The 17,388-nt window shown below is 44.5% G+C and overlaps 1 protein-coding gene across 11 annotated transcripts in view; it reads right to left on the minus strand.

Moving 5' to 3' along the window:
- Nucleotides 1-17,388, minus strand: part of afdna (afadin, adherens junction formation factor a) — a 120,807-nt gene that overhangs the window by 45,890 nt on the left and 57,529 nt on the right. For 8 of the 11 annotated variants that reach the window (XM_056580838.1, XM_056580840.1, XM_056580839.1 and 5 more), the window contains exons 9-15: nt 13,367-13,411; nt 12,514-12,608; nt 11,882-12,132; nt 7,039-7,108; nt 6,513-6,598; nt 5,325-5,386; nt 2,293-2,498 (exon numbers count right to left, since the gene is read on the minus strand). In XM_056580838.1, coding sequence (XP_056436813.1) covers nt 2,293-2,498; nt 5,325-5,386; nt 6,513-6,598; nt 7,039-7,108; nt 11,882-12,132; nt 12,514-12,608; nt 13,367-13,411 — 815 coding nt within the window. The remainder of the gene's footprint in view (nt 1-2,292; nt 2,499-5,324; nt 5,387-6,512; nt 6,599-7,038; nt 7,109-11,881; nt 12,133-12,513; nt 12,609-13,366; nt 13,412-17,388) is intronic. The other 3 variants (XM_056580846.1, XM_056580841.1, XM_056580845.1) reach the window with 1 other exon arrangement.

Here is a 17,388-nt window from a genome sequence, read left to right on the forward strand (position 1 = left end):
AAGGAAGAGGGTGGGGGTGTGGCCCTGAGCAGCTTGAGGCCAGGGTACCATGCGCTCTGTTTACGGTGGATGTATCGCAATGGCGAGGCGCACAGAGCCTTTGGCCGTGTTCTGTAAATATTCTATAACACTCCAGGTGCTCCGGCGGGAGTCCTGGAGCTCTATATCTAGATAATATCTTATTATGCATAGATATCTACACCATAATATATATTATCATGGCCAAAAGCTGTGTGAGCCTCCAGACGATATTATGAATCTCAAACGACCGCGTTGGGTTCTCCCGACGTCTCTGGTTCTTCCATGTCCACATCAATCTGAAGTAGACTGAACCACGACATGGAGGATTGTTGCCCGCGATTGTTGACCGTGGTTGTCTCCCCCTGGAGCCTCGTTGCCGGGTGACCACCGCCTCGGCAGCGGTCAGGACTTGGGCACCACCGCCTCCTGCAGCGCCGAGGCGGTGGTCCCTCGGGAGCTGGCAGCGGGAATCAAGCGGGAGACATTCGCAGGCAACAATCCCTTTCTCCTCCATGTCGTGGTTCATGTACTTCAGGGAGTCAAAGCCAAAGTTCCTTTCCCCCAATTCCTTCTCAACCATGGCTGAGATAACCCCCACTACGAGTCTCATTGTGGAAATACCAGAGACGAGAGTCCGACGTGTTATGTTATCCAAATAACAAAGAAGTGTACAACGCTTGCCTTAGTGTACACACACACACACACACACACACACACACACACACACACACACACACACACACACACACACACACACACACACACACACACACACACACACACACACACACACACACCCACCCACCCACCCCTCATTGTCGGGCCAAATTCTCTGGGCGGGCAAGGCAGAGAAAGGGAAGGTAACTTGGCCCCTTATCAAGACATATGAGGCCACATTCCAAATCAGCGCGCCTGAGCTTCCATTTTTTCAAAAGCGAGCAGGATGCCTAGTGCTTGTTTTACAACGAACACAAGCTTAAGCCACTGGGGGACCATAGGCAGGCTCGGGGAACTCATTAATGTTAGAAAACGTCATAAAGTGAGATTTTCATGCCATGGGACCTTTAATATGTTATTTTGTAACCACAATAAAGATAACACCTGTAAGATTGTAGTGCAAGTAAAATAGAATGATGAATATTCCACTTGGCTAGAGCTAGGGCTGATCCCAAATATTCAGATATCACTTTTCTAGGTAGATAATCGAATGTCAATTCAGTATTTGGATATTTGTTTTGTTTCAATGAAATGATTTAAATTGGAAAAAAATGTTAATGTTTTAACGTCTATGCATAGTTTGGGACTGTGGGTAGCAGGCCAGGTTACATTCCGTCTGAATATCCCAGTGATGAAATATATGTGTCCGGGCGCTAGACGTGGAGAACAATTCACGTTAACGCTTCTATTTAGGAACCGGTAGCCACCATCAGAAAGGCCAAATATAGAATGACTGAATTTGTTTGCTTTGGATATTCAAACATGATTTAATGTTCTGGTAGCACTTCGACAGCTGTCGTCGGTTGATCAGTTGAATTGGTCCTTTCTACTACTACAGATTAGTTGTTTAGTTGAATTGTTCCTTTCTACTACTACGGACTGGTCGATTAGTTGAATTGGTCCTTTCTACTACTACGGACTGGTCGATTAGTTGAATTGGTCCTTTCTACTACTACGGACTGGTTGATTAGTTTGAGGCTTGATCTATTCCCTTAGGCTTTTCTCCATTCCTTCCGGAAAATAAACTAAGTAGATTTTTTTTTTTTCATGACTTTCTCACTATCTTTTATTTGTTGTCCATCATCAAAAGCAGGCTCATATCTGCTACATGGACGCATCAATCCGATTTTGGTTTCCAGATTCCACTACATGCCATTAATAGATGCCAGGGAAACAAGCTAGCTGCCAGCTCAACTATTAAAACCCAATGGCTAGGAAGAAATGCCATTTGCCATTAATTTGGCTTTGGTAGGCGAGCAGCCTTTGGATCAGCACCGATAGAGGCATACACACACATGGGAATGCCTCCAAACATTTGGTGTTACAACAATGAGCAGGGCCAACAGAAGCTTCGCCTTCACAAGCACTTTTCAATCATCTCTTCACACATTTCCCGCCATCCCTGTAGTCCACATCCCCTTCCAGCCCAGCCCCACACTACAACAGTCACCAACCAAAAGGCTTCAAGAGATTTCTTTAAATGAGACGCGTCCTATGTAGTATACAACAAAGTGAGAGTTTGAAGTTAGAATAGGTAAAAAAAGTTGCACCCACCTGAATGACACCTTCCATCATGCTCACCATCTTGTTAACGATGGCTATGACCTTATGGGACCTCTCTGAAGGGGACAAGTCGGGCCGGTAGTGAGGGGCCAGGACGTAGCGGCAGGCCATGTACAGGACGTATGTGGGGGAGAGCTTGAAGTGTACCGTGGAGCTGTTGGTGTAGTTGATGATGGCAGACAGGAAAGCATCTTCAGCTGGACGGACGGGGCAAAGAAAATATATAAGTATTCCAGTTTTATACAGCCCGAAGGCTTTGTCTGTGTCCATACGTGAACATGGAGGGCCGCACTTCATTGTGAACACTGGCTCACCGGAGGATGCTCCCCCGTTACCGTAGGAATGGAGCGCATCAGCGTGGAGCTCAAATACTTCAAATCTGCTGGCAATAAAACAACCCACGGCAGACTAGAACAAAAAAACACCCAAATATACTGGGGTAAAGGGCACAATGATCTGTCAATATACAAGATGCAAAACACAATACTCCTCTTTGTACCACTACACCACATTGCCCTCAATGCCCCCTTCGTGAGCGTCCGCGCGTCGGCTTGGGGCAGATTGTCGCTCAATACTTTCCTGGCATCGATTTACTTAAAAACAGTTCAGTGCCACGATGTAACATCATAAGGCAGCCGGGCTCACGGCCCAGGTGCCGATGTGAGTACTCTCATTGAAAATACCACCCACTTTAGTTCCAACTAAGATATACAGCTTTGACCAGAACTGATCATACAACAAAAAATATTATGCATTGTGCAATAGTAGCACTAGTGATATTCAAGAGCAATCAAAAAAGACAAACACACACTATTCTACTAGACTGTGGGAGTGCCTGCGGGAACATGTAAAAACATCCTGGGGAGAACCATGTTCATGCATATAATAAGATCAGGGCTGTGGACCTTAAAGGTCCTATGACATGCTATTTTATGTATTCTTTAATATAGGTATTAGTGGGCAACTAACACAGTATTCAAAGACGTTCCCAAAATTCAGCCGTGGTGCAGAGTTACAGCCACTCCGAGCCAGTCGCACATTGAGCTTCCCCCAAATGCGCTGTTTTGGTGTCTCTAGCTATAATGCAAATGAGGAGGAGCGAGGCGGGTCAAGGAGGAGGGTGGGGGTGTGGCCCTGAGCAGCTTGCAACCACGGTACCATGCGCTCCGTTTACAGTGGATGTATCGCAATGGCGAGGCGCACACAGTCTTTAGCCGTGTTCTGTAAATATTCTAGAACACACGGGAGTCCTGGAGCACTATATCTAAATAATATCATATAGCCTACACAGATATCTATATCATATAACATATATTATCACGGCCAAAAGGGATTGTTGGCGGCGAATGTCTCCCGCTTGAGCCCCGCTGAGGGACCACCGCCGGAGGCGGAGGTGCCTAAGCGCTGCCCGGCAACGATCCCTTTCTCCTCCTTGTCATGGTTCATGTTCTTGAGGGAGTCAAAGCCAAAGTTCCTTCCCCCCAATTCATTCTCAACCTTGGCTGAGATAACCCCCAATACGAGTCTCGTTGTAGAAATACCAGAGACGAGAGTCCGACGTGTTATGCGCCATAACACCAAAAGCAGAACGGTTATCCAAATAACAAGGAAGTGTACAACACTTGCGTTACAGTCCTGGAGCTCTATATCTAAATAATATCATATGATACATATTATCACGGCCAAAAGCTGTGTGTGCCTCCAGAGTCCAGACGATATTATGAATCACAAACGACTTTGTCGGGTTCTGCAACGTCTCTGGTTCTTCCACTTTCACATCAACCTGAAGTCGACTGAACCGCACGCTGCCGGCTGCCCGCTGCCGGGCGATGGTGCCTCGCGGCAACCGGCGACATGTCGCAGTTCATGTACTTCAGCGAGTCAAAGCCAAAGTTCCTTTCCCCCAATTCCTTCTCAACCATGGCTCAGATAACCCCCACAACAGTCTCGTTGTGGAAATACAAGACACGTCAAAGAACCGACAAGAAACACTTGCGTTACAGTGTGTGTATTCAAACACACACATGTGGCGCTCGCACGGTCGAGTCTCATTGGCGGGCCAACTTCTCTGGGCGGGCTAGGCAGAGTAAGGGGAGAAGCTGAGATTCTTGGTGACGTCCTAAATACAGACATTCCAAATCAGCGCACTTGAGCCTCCGTTTTTTCAAAGGCGAGCAGAACAGCTAGTGCTCGTTTTACACCAAACGCAAGTTTTAGCCACTGGGGGACCATAGGCAGGCTAGGGGAACTCATATTTATGTTAGAAAACCTCATAAAGTGAGATTTTCATGTCATGGGACCTTTAACATGTTCAAGTTGGTGTTTACTCTGGAAACCTCAATGTGTTATTTTAGTTTTAAGGCAATGCAACGCACTTACTCATCCTGTGCCTAATGTGTGAATGTGTCTCGAGTGTACGTTGGATCTACCAGTTTGGAACAGTATTGAATCTCTTTCTCTCTTGTTGGTAAATGGCCAACGGGTTTGGAAGGGATTTCCTTTATGCTGGTGGGCACGGTTCAAACGATGTATCGTCGCGTGTGTGACCCACCTGTGAAATTATGAAGCTACACACGGAGCGTGCAAACTGCCCATCTAGATCTTCATAAATGACACCACGGCAACTATAATGTCTGCTACAGAGGGCCGTGTCTGTCCCTAAATCTGTCGTTGTTTACCACATAAACATGTATAACCCCGCATTGGAGAGATGTTAGCCTTGTCTAAATCGCAGAGAGGTGACTAGAACATCCCTCTGCCAGTCCTTTAACTCTGTCTATTGTGTCAGTCTATTGAATTTAAATATCTTCATTTGGAGGCTTTTGCAAGCAATTAATTACAGGACTATCATGCCATAAATCTTTTTTTAATTAGTTTGACAGCTCTAGGTTAAATCTGTCAGTTCCAACTAAGGGTGAATAAGCAGGTTATCAATTGAATAAAGATGCAAGTTGGAAGATGCCCATTTCTTTACGTGGTTAGAGACAGAACAAAAAGGATGAGGCTGTGTTCTCACTACTCACAGTTGTCCCTGAACTCAATGCTGGCTGGCAGCATTACCTCCGGGGTTAGGCTGTCCTGGGACCTGCAGGGACACAGAGAGACCACAGACGGTAAGGAGCATACCAATGCCTACCATACCTCCTCCTACAGAAGATTTATTTTTCTAAATAGACTCTAATCTGCCCTTGGAAGTCTACAGGTCCATGTAGTGTAGTGGTGTTGCGTCGGACTCCATGGGGTTGTTGGTTCAAATCAGACCTCAACCACCCATTCTGTGAGACATGGCCCGTCATCACATGTTTACCAACATGTGTTCAATAGGCCACCACCATACCCGTCTTACAGTAGGACTGTGTGATGGTTCAGTGTGTTGGACAGCAGAGGACTGTTTGATGGTTCAGTGTGTAAAGGGAGAGCAGAGGACTGTGTGATGGTTCAGTGTGTTGGACAGCAGAGGACTGTGTGATGGTTCAGTGTGTTGGACAGCAGAGGACTGTGTGATGGTTCAGTGTGTTGGACAGCAGAGGACTGTGTGATGGTTCAGTGTGTTGGACAGCAGAGGACTGTGTGATGTTTCAGTGTGTTGGGACAGCAGAGGACTGTGTGATGGTTCAGTGTGTTGGGACAGCAGAGGACTGTGTGATGGTTCAGTGTGTTGGACAGCAGAGGACTGTGTGATGGTTCAGTGTGTTGGACAGCAGAGGACTGTGTGATGGTTCAGTGTGTAAAGGGAGAGCAGAGGACAGCTTGGTAGTTTCCTGTGTGTTGGGACAGCAGTGGAGTGTGTGATGGTTCAGTGTGTAAAGGGAGGGCAGAGAACAGCGTGGTAGTTCCCTGTGTGTGTTGGGGCGGCAGCATGGCAGCTTGTGGTGTCCCAGGTCTGGGTTAAGGGTCAGCACTGCAGTGTCACAGCCACCGGCCATACGCCTTAGTGGGTCTGTGTGCGATGGACTTGCAATGAGGAGCAGCAAAAGGCAAATATATAGGAATACCAGTAGTCACTCTCGAGATGGAGAGAAAAGAAAAAGAGAAACCGTACGCGTGCGTGTGGGTCATACATTTGTGCCCATGTTACTGTGATGTCAGGTTATACAGCAAGTCTTAGGGTAAATACAAAGGTTTTGTTGCTTGAGAGTGTGATATATTTTCTCTTTTTTGTGCTGTAAGGACTGGATCACTTGCTCTGAATGCTGAAGTGTATGTGGTACCTGCTGTCCTGCTGTTCCCTTATCGTGGGCTTCACCATGCCCCGCTCGCTGCAGTTTGTCCTCTCCATCTCCAGCCTACCGGAGCTCTGCACATGCATCACCCAATACATTCAATATACAGACTGACTACCCCAAACCAACTCAAGTGTCATCACAGACATAAAACCCACTATAAGTAGTCCCATCATTACATTGTGGCACTGCGCCACCATGCTCACAATACGGATGTAGTTACAAGGGCCTTAAGCTGATTCTTTGAATTCTAAAACGGTCAAATCGATTAAAACACAAAATAAACACTTTCCATTATATACTTAGCAACGCTAAATTATCAAAAACAATTGACCGCCGGAAGTCGGGAAGGCCCATGCAAGTGAACGGAGCGTTCTACAGCATTGAAAAGAGCCGTGTAATAAATGGCTATAACTGTAGCTACAACTCAACCACTACAGGCTACCCACTGGAAAACGCACATAGTGCAGCTTTAATGGAATGACTTGACATTTTTTGTGATAATGTGTTCTACCTTGCTGGTAGACAAAGCAGCACCACTGTGGACATCGCCGTGGAGATCGAACGTAGTTTCTGGTACACTCCTGTGAAACAGTTGGGAAAAGCTTGAGCCAGAGGAAATGAAAAACAGCTCAGACTATCTTCCCAGCAGGCTTACATCGATGTATTTATTTTTATACACACATACACACACACCTTGTAGAATGGCCTCAAGGCAGGTTAGTTTACGCTGATCATTGATTATCATTATTACCGACACATGTAACCACTCCAATAACACCAGACAGGCTCTGGCATTAACGCTGACGACAGTTGGAAAAGCTGAAAGATGAAAGGATCAGCTGAAAGAATCTAATTAATACATTTTATTTAAGTTTAAATTGTACCCCAAGACAGGCATTGGTGCCCAGAGGGACTTAAACCCAATTTGTCATGGACGTTTGTATTGAACCATTAACAGACAATACAGTCTGGTAAATAAGTATTGAACGGGTCAACACGAATGACATAGGAACCCTATTGTTTTCGTTAGTATTACTATTATTTTTAACTTGACCTTTTGGGTCCTAAAGTTATAAAAATGGGTCAGGGTTAGAAGTTCAGCATTTCAACAGGCTGCCATAAACACCAGGAATGTGCAATATTCCTAAAACTTATTATGTATCATTTAGTCATGATCAACAATTTTCAAATCGCAACCCATACGGTCAGACCATTTGGACTTATGGCAATGGGTTTGGGTTAGGGCTAACCCTAACCCTAACCCATACGGTCAGACAACTTGGACTTATGGCAATGGGTTAGGGTTAGGGCCAAGGGCGTCAGTTTGTTTTTAGAAGTGGTGGGGACAATAACCATAAGCTTGAGTGTGGTTTGAAAAGTGCTGGGTACCTTTATGTAAGCTATTCATCCATTGAACGCTGCATTACAATATGCTCTACAGTGTATCGTCAGGTGTTGAAATTATTCGAATATTCAAATACTGGTTTGGAAATTTAGTATTTGAAGCTTAAATCAGTATTCGGAGCTTCGTTTTTTCTTTTTTTCCACGTACGTGACTTTACCAGAGCGAGGGAGGCAAACTATAAGCGACACCAAGCAGAGAAGCGAGAGAGGTGGAGGAAGAATAGATATCTTGTTTCCCTTTACTTTATAACACAACATTAGCGGGATCTCTGGAGGAAAAGTAATACTTAAAACCTTAGCTTAGTTGTTTGTTTACGTTCGCTGTACAGCGCCGCGCCAATCAACTGTGACTGGCTTGCTGCAGAGCGTGAGCGTCTTGGGAATACCCGGTCAATATAATGGATATAATATGGACACATAAGACAATCAATATTCGGTATTTGTTATGGATTTATTGTACAAATTCCCTGAAAAGATGCACGTTCCAGGATGAATTGAAAAGCTCCCGTAAGGGCTGAGATGGCAGAGAACAGCTGATTTGGAACGGAGCAACAGCTGTTGGCTTTCACGGGGAAAAACGAAGGAACTTCAACCTACGTAGGCCTACTAATTAACGTTCAAAAGCTATTAAATCTTCAACAAAATATGCAGATACTTTCAAAATCGGTTCGAGGGAGTAGGATTATTAATGTTTTTGATGGTGTTTTTTTCTGGAACGAGTATTCGAATATTCGCTCGGAAAAACCAACGAGTATTCGAAGCCTGAAAAATGGCATTCGGGCCAGCCCTATGAAGATCCTATTCGAACAATAAAAGTTGAAAACCACAGTTATTGTTTTGGCTTGTTTTGCAAAACGGCGTTGGAAACACCAGGGTATTGGCTCGGGATATGTAGGCCTAATACTAATACACACAGGACAAAGAACAGTGTTGGCAATTTAACACCTATCTTGACATCCACAAAGTTTACCAGACAAACAATGCCAGACTGTAAAGGGGGTACGAAATGAAACGAGGTACTGAACATCAGCCTTTTGAAGACGACCAAGGGCTGCTGGTAGCATATGTTATGCTGCATTAAAAAAAGAAGAAAAATACAAGCACCCAGAGGAGAATTGCATCTGCCAAATCCTGACCACCAGTAAACACTTGCGAAGGACCAATGTAGATTTCACTCGTTACAACATCATAAGAAAATTGTCCGCAAATAAAATCCCCTTCAGTTTAGGATAATCACACAGGTTATGCGAGAACATATTTATGTCAGGATAGGCCTACCAGCCTCCAAGTCGTCACATATCTCAATCAGACAAAACCAACTATAACCACATTGGCATAGCAATCGCACCGTGTGTAGCTGCTACTAGCTGCAATCTATATATACACAATGCATACTAACTGGAGCACCAACCAGAATCAGATCACAATCGCCTGGACCGTGGGTAACCTTTGGCCAGGTCATCACGATTCACAGGCAAACAGAACCAGCAGCAAAGTTTACGTAAACCATTTTCTTACCTTATGTGGCCCTCCACATGCAGGCTAGATGACGTATCCATATCGTTATCCAGTGTCACAAACATGCTTTTTATAGGAAGCAAAAGGACCGGCTATTTTCTGAATAAAAATGTCAATTTTGGCTGTCTGTCTTGAAACTTCTCCAGTGCGTTCACACCAAACGCAACGGGACGACAAGATCCCATACAAAGTGAACGTATAGACGCGTATTGGGCGAATTTTTTTGATTTGTCGCGCCACACTTTTGCCGTGCACAGGCGAGCGCGTTCACGAGGATTTGTGGCGCGACAAATTTAAACTTTGACACGAATTTCGCGTGATGACAGCCAATCAGCGTTCAACAGCGTGGCCACTGAGTGACATGTGTAACGTAACAGCCAATCAGCGTTCAACCGTCAAACTCAGCGCAGTGCAGTCCGGGGTGTACTGCAGCATGGAGGAGAAAGTGATTGCTTGCCGTTTGCGACTCTCGGAGCTCTATATATAATAGTAGTATCTAATATAATATAATTGTATATATAATATCACGGCCAATAGCTCTGTGTGCCTCCGGATGGCCGTAGCGCGGGGAGCTCTCATAGGGATTGGGCTTCTCGGGAGTCGGGGTTTGTTTACCGGCGTTGCTATGGGTTCCGGTCTTGTGTGTTCCAACGGTTTATTAGGTAGGCCTATCTAATAAATGATGTCTTCGAGCGCGCCAATCGCATGATTTTAGACTCGACGATTTCGGTTGAGTATGTGGGGATTTTTTCAACCGCAATTGGTTTGCACATTTTTAAAACTGGTGGGGACAAAATTCGTATTTCAAATAGTGTGGGGGACATGTCCCCCCCGTCCCCCCCGTAATCGACGCCTATGGTTAGGGCTAACCCTAACCCATACGGTCAGAACATTTGGACTTATGGCAATGGGTTAGGGTTAGGGCTAACCCTAACCCATACGGTCAGACCAGTTGGACTTATGGCAATGGCTACAACTTGACCCTACACCCACACACCAACAGCTTTGGTGCCGGAACTGGTCAAACTGCAAGTCCTGCACACATGTAACAGGTGAATGTGGGACTATATGGTGTGAAATTCAAAGAAGGAAAGGCGAAAGATTGCAGAGATAAACATTTTAAAGTGAAATACATGAACATGTAAACAGCTCTACAACACGTTTAAACAGCTCTCACATTACGTCAAAAGATGCAGGCTCAGCTGTCGAATGTGGCTATTAAGAAGATATTCAATACTATACCCATGCCGAATTTAAGGACTATATATAAAAAAAGAAAAAACTGAACCGCGACACACGTAATTTCGCAAACGTACGTTTGAGAGTGGATTTTGACACAGTATGCTCTCGAAACATGGTTGGTGATTGTTTTGATAATTTAACTTCCGGTAAACCAGTTTTTAAGGCATACCAATGCCTACCATACCATACCTCCTCCTGCGGAAGATTTATTTTTCTAAATAGACTCTAATCTGCCCTTGGAAGTCTACAGGTCCATGTAGTGTAGTGGTGTTGCGTCGGACTCCATGGGGTCGTTGGTTCAAATCAGACCTCAACCACCCATTTTGTGAGACATGGCCTGTCATCACATGTTTACCATCATGTGTTCATTAGGCCACCACCATACCCGTCTTACAGTAGCTATATTTATCTTTATATCCGTCCATAGGTGTGCCATGATCCATTATTTCTACATTCTCCGTCTGATTCTCTTATGTTGATATGTTAGAATTATCCCTGGATTAGGACTGTGCTATTTCATCATGCTACTGCTTGCTAGGCAGCGCTCCCTCTTCTGTTCTCCGTTTCCCATACACTCTATTTTTACTTCCCAGAGATTTCAGGAATCTTAAAAATACAGAAATCCTGGAGCTTCTGATTGCAAGCTGAGATTGTGGCTGCTGGTAGCACTTCAAATGCTAGGCTAGGCCCGCTCCGTTTCTCATCTCAGCTGATCCAGCTGCTGCACACAGCTCCACTTGCCTACATACCAGCTCCTCTCCCTTTCGGTCTGATCTGTCACCGTCTCTCACACCAACACACTAACAACACCATGTGTCTAAAATGTACCTATGTGGGTGTGTTTGTGTGTGAGAGAGAGGCCACACCCCAAACCACGTTCAGATTAGAGGGCTTTTTTACAACCTCAAATCACCTCTTGTCCCTGCCCCTTTACTTCTCCTTTCATCTCCTCCCCTCCCTAAAGTTTTACTTGCAGTGATTGCTCAAACCACTCTTCATCCTGCATTATTCTCACAACTTAGACCCCAAGAAAACACCAAGGCAGCAATTTTATTCATCTGAAAGCGATTCTATCTCCACTTTGGTTTATTCCAGTACCATATTTTCTAGTTTCAGACTCACAAATACAAGATTTCCCGGTACCCAGCATCCCAGTCAGTATACAGAGTTCACAGCGCTCACTCACTCACCCAGACTTGTGTCGGCCTCTGATCATTCCGGCTGGGTCTCGTTTGCTGCCCTGATCGTACGCGGGGTCTACAAACTTGAAGACGTGGGCGGCACCAAACTGGAGGGTGGATCCGGAGTGCAGAACGGTGGTCTCGTTGACACGCTGCCCGTCCACCAAGGTGTCTGCGTCAGGCCCGTGGGGGGTGACCGTCACCAGCCCCTCGCTGTGCATCAGGTTGCAGTGATGAGGGAGGAGGCCCGGACCAAACAACTGGGACAAGAGGTGAAGCATCAAGTGGAAGAAAGAATTCACTCACCACCTTTCTATCGATTAATGGTAAAACACGGTCAATTGAGGTGGGAAAACGTTCTGTAGGGTGGGCAGCCTGCGAGTTCTCCCCTAGCGGAAACTACAGAGTGTAGCGCTGTGAAGTCAGTTCGACCCCACAAACAGACCTACCCTAACTCTACAATTGTTACTAGTAGTAAGGCAACATTAACATTGGATAGTTAAGGTAGTCTGAGTTCAGTATTTCGATACCTGCTAATCTGCTATGTAGCTCTTTCCACTAGTAGGACCAGGAGGCCACTCTATCAGAGCTAAAGAACACACATGAGCAGCTCAAAACAAGCGCTTCGGTAGTAAGCCCACCTGGATGGCTCCATCATCGGTGCAGTCCGAGCCCACCTCTGTGATGCTTTGCTGCAGGCGGTAGAGCTTTGGTTTGTCCCGGGAGTCTGAGCCATCTACATCACAACAATACATTACTGAAGGCGTCATATGGTACATCTTTTAATGGACAGATGAGAACTTACAGGAATTTTTCAGAGATAACGGGAAGTATTAGAGGCTAATTTTGAAATTGTTTGTGCCAGATAAGCATTTCCAATAACTTTAAATACATTTTTGTATTACGTGTGAGGGGGGACATGTTGATACGGTTTGTATATCTGGGCTGCCCGTGGCTAGCCTACATGATTGTGGTTGGAGATTCCATGTTTGATAGGAAGCAAAGCAGCATTAGTGAGCTATTAGAGGACAGTGGGAAACAGAGCATGCTGTGCGTGGGTTCGACAACTTATGCACAAATAATTGGCCGGCTTTTGTCTTGGCCTACAATGGGAGCTGGGGATATAGATTTTTAACATGTGCTACACGTGAACCTCCTAAGACGGCGCAATTTGATTGGGTTGCCATCTTGGGAAATATCCCATGATTGAGATCTCAAACTCGGGATAATGGGGAGCGCACGTGACGGTCGTCTCGCCATGCTAATAAAAACAAATAAACCGCTAAAAAAAGAAAAAAATCCCAACAGAAAGTGTCATCGTTTTTATTTTTGGAGCGTTCACGTGTAGTATGTACTAAAACAATTATTACTAAAACAATTATTAAAACAATTATTCACCTCAGGCTGAATAGTGGGGAAAAGCCCCCTGGACCTGAGATGTATATAAAGATGCGTGGTTAGAAGAGATAGAGGAGAGAGGATTTGCATGTTTACCTTCGTGGTGCCGATATGCGTAGTAGGCATAGTGATTCCCTCTCCCTAGTAGGCAGACAGGCAGGTGAAACACATGCACAAGCAGACACACAAAAGTATGCACACACACCAACAAAACATGCCAGTAGGAAGCATGGGGGAGGGAAAGGGAAGACATACAAAGCAGAGTCAGAATGCAGCAAGGAGGAAAGAAATTAAGCATACCATGATTTCCCTGGTTAATCCCATGTACGCGTTCTCTCAAAACGAGCATGCAAACCAAGCACCAGAAAACAAGGATCCCACAACAGATGTCCCAGTGCATCAGGCCACAGGAGGGGATAAGGCATAAGGTGGAAGAAGGCTGCTAATTTCTTTCCTGACAAAATCTGCCATATCTCTAAAACTACATGGTCAAAAGTTAAGAAAATTGGCAAGCTTGTAGAGCTCGTGAAATGAATTAGGGATAAAAAGGATTGGCCACATGCATGAAACTTGTTATACATGCACCATTGGTCATGAAGAACAACTTTCAGAGTCTGACCCATATGGTCAGATTATTATGGTCACCGTCTGTCATACGGTCATACTATCTGTCATTCGGTCATACGGTCGTACTGTCGGTCATACGGTCGTACTGTCAGTCATACGGCCGTACTGTCGGTCATACTGTCCGTCATACGGTCGTACTGTCCGTCATACGGTCATACTGACGCACATATGGTCATACTGTCGGTCAAAAGGTTATACTGTCTGTCATGTGGTCATACTGTCTGTCATGTGGTCATACTGTCTGTCATGTGGTCATACTGTCTGTCATATGGTCATACTGTCGGTCATACGGTCATACTGTCATACTGTCGGTCATACGGTCATACTGTCGGTCATACGGTCATACTATCTGTCATGTGGTCATACTGTGTCATGTGGTCATACTGTCTGTCATGTGGTCATACTGTCTGTCATGTGGTCATACTGTCTGTCATGTGGTCATACTGTGTCATATGGTCATACTGTCGGTCATACGGTCATACTGACGGTCATATGGTCATACTGTCGGTCATACGGTCATACTGACGGTCATACGGTCATACTATCTGTCATACGGTCATACTATCTGTCATGTGGTCATACTATCTGTCATGTGGTCATACTGTGTCATGTGGTCATACTGTCTGTCATGTGGTCATACTGTCTGTCATGTGGTCATACTGTCTGTCATACGGTCATACTGTCGGTCAAACAGTCAGATAGTAGGACCCCGACATGGTTGCTTGCAACTATATTTATTTAGGGGTGTAAATCTCTGGTTTCATCACGATACGATATTATATCGATTCATTGGACAACGATACGATATTTGCCGATATCAAAAGTCTGCCGCGATACGATACGATACGATTTGATTCAGGGGCATGCGATCGATATGAGACGATATCATATGCCCATTTAACACAACCTCTTACAATCACATCAACTCACATCAACTTAATTATAATTTCATCATTTTATTTCTTTGCTCTTCCGGATATTTAAAACAAAAACAATCCATTTTTAATACAAATAATAAAGTGCCACATAATTGCATTTAAGTGCCAAGCGTTTTTTATGGCTTAAATTAAAGAGCCTGTAATGATCTTTCATTTTGAACGTAGACCATTCCCAACCGATCTGTGTGGATAGTTTTCTTCTAAAAACAAAACATCCCTCGGAATCATCTTGGCTGTAAAGATAAGCCGTCCGTGTTGCCAGATTGGGCACATTTTTCAGCCCGATTTGGCTACTATTAATCACGTTAGGCTGGAAAAACGGGACGTATGCCCAATCTGGAACACAAAACGAAACTAGACATCCTTGCGCTCACACATGTGCTCGCTGTTGCTTAACCGGTGAATACGAGCGGCTTGGCGCTTTGCGCAGAAATAGTTTCACAAACACCCGCGAAAGGAGATATATAATAATAAAAGCGTGTAATACAGCGATATGCATCGATGTTTGGGCGTTGCATCGATGCAGCTGGATCGTTCGCCAATCAATCGATGTATCGATCTACATCGATGTATCGTTACACCCCTATATTTATTATTATTATTATCCTGCCATGGTCTATGGCAGCAAATAGAATGCCTTGGCACACTGATTCAGGACAGTCTAATGATCCCTTAAAGCAATTTTGGGGTCACTAGCTCAAGAGCTTTAGCAGCACTAACGGGTCAAAGTTGGGCATGCATTCATGCTTAAAACTTTTCACAAACAAGTCATCATTGGAGTCCTTGGGCCAAGTCGAGTTCAACGCACCCATGTTGTCATTTTCCCCCATGATGGATTTTCCGACATCTTGGTTTTTATCAAAAACCTTCAAAATGCCTCTCCTCTCACAAATTTGTCCAATCTTCTCAAAACATATGTATGTAATTTTTTCCATTCAAAACTGTTTGGCCGCGACAGCCAATCAAATTCGACCGCAAAGCCACCAAAAAGGAAGTAAGCCAATTTCTCAGCAGCCCTTTGACATATCATAACCAAACTTGGTACATAGACCCATGACATCATGGGGACACTCATCAAAGAGACCTTTGACCTCTAGGGGCGCTGTAATTAATGAAGACGTGTTTAACTCTTCTTTCTTCATACGAGTATATTTATTTTCAATGTCTGGTGATACATTCAAACCTCCAGTATAGGTAAACATATTATTTCTCATGGAAACATCAGAATTCGGCCGCCATGTTGAATATCGTCAAAATCAATAGTACATATCCACAGGCCACAAATTCTGTCCAATCTTCATGAAACTTGCCATATAGGATCTTCAGTTTCACCACCAAGCTGAACAAATGTTCAAATTCAAAACCATTTGGCCGTGACAGCCAATCAAACTGGACGGCGAAGCCGCCAAGGAAGTAAGCCCATTTCTCAGCAACTCTTTAACTTATCATAGCCAAGCTTGGTACATAGACTTATGACATCATCATGGGGACACCCAAACAGTTTGGTGACCTTTGACCTCAGGGGGACGTCAAACAGAAAGTGAGCTCATGTCTCTCCAAGACTGTCATGCATCGAAACGAAACTTGGCTCATAGTCGTATGACCCTATCCTGATGATGCTCAAATAATTTGGTGTCATTTGACGTCTAGGGGGGAATTAAAACCACAGTGAGTATGATCATATCCCAGTCGATCTATTATTTTTTTATGTGAAACTTGTTGAAAGTGCTGAAGGCCGTGTATTTGACGTAGACCTATGTTGTTGCTGTGGCTACTCTGGTCTATTGTTCTTGCGCACGCGTCGTGTTACATTGCGACGACGTGCACCATTAACTTACCAAACGATCGCAGAATACATATAGCTGCCCTGATCTGTAGTCGTATGCATTGTTGGCCGCAAGTCTATTCCAGCCCTTATAAAGCAACTTCAATGTTTTTTCATTGTGATAACCAGTGAAATTACTGAGACTGTCATCATGTAGCCACCTAACCAAATATGTCTGTCCTCCAAAATAGTTGATGGTGTCATTCTGCTTGGCCCCCTCATTGCTTCTCGTATCTATATTTATTATTATAATTGCAACAGGTGGAATGATGGATAAGAAGACAATTGATTGGGGTCCAAACAAACCATCTTCAATGACCCCCTGATTATCCCTTTATAAGGGCCTCGTGTATATTTATACATCTATTAGGGCTATAGCAGCTCACGGGAATCACAGTTCGGTTCTGTGTCGATTTATTATTTTAACTCAATAAACACATTTATATTCCTTTAATTTTATAAACCCAGGGTCGGCTCAATAGGGCACAACTGCCACGTTCCTGGTCTGTGCCCTAGCATCAATGTTGGCCCTAACATGAAAGAGAAAATGTGATAACGTTGAAATAGTTGTCCTGTAGGTTTTGCCATCCATGCCGATGGTACAGTTCAATGTGCAGCTGACACACAATAAATCATGTTATTTTTTTACCCTCTTGATTTCGTCCAACTCAGTTAGCTTATGACCGTATATTTGGTGCCATGCACATTTGCGCGCACACACACACACA

The sequence above is a fragment of the Gadus chalcogrammus genome, chromosome 21 (genome assembly GCF_026213295.1).
Source record: "Gadus chalcogrammus isolate NIFS_2021 chromosome 21, NIFS_Gcha_1.0, whole genome shotgun sequence".
NCBI lineage: Eukaryota > Metazoa > Chordata > Actinopteri > Gadiformes > Gadidae > Gadus > Gadus chalcogrammus.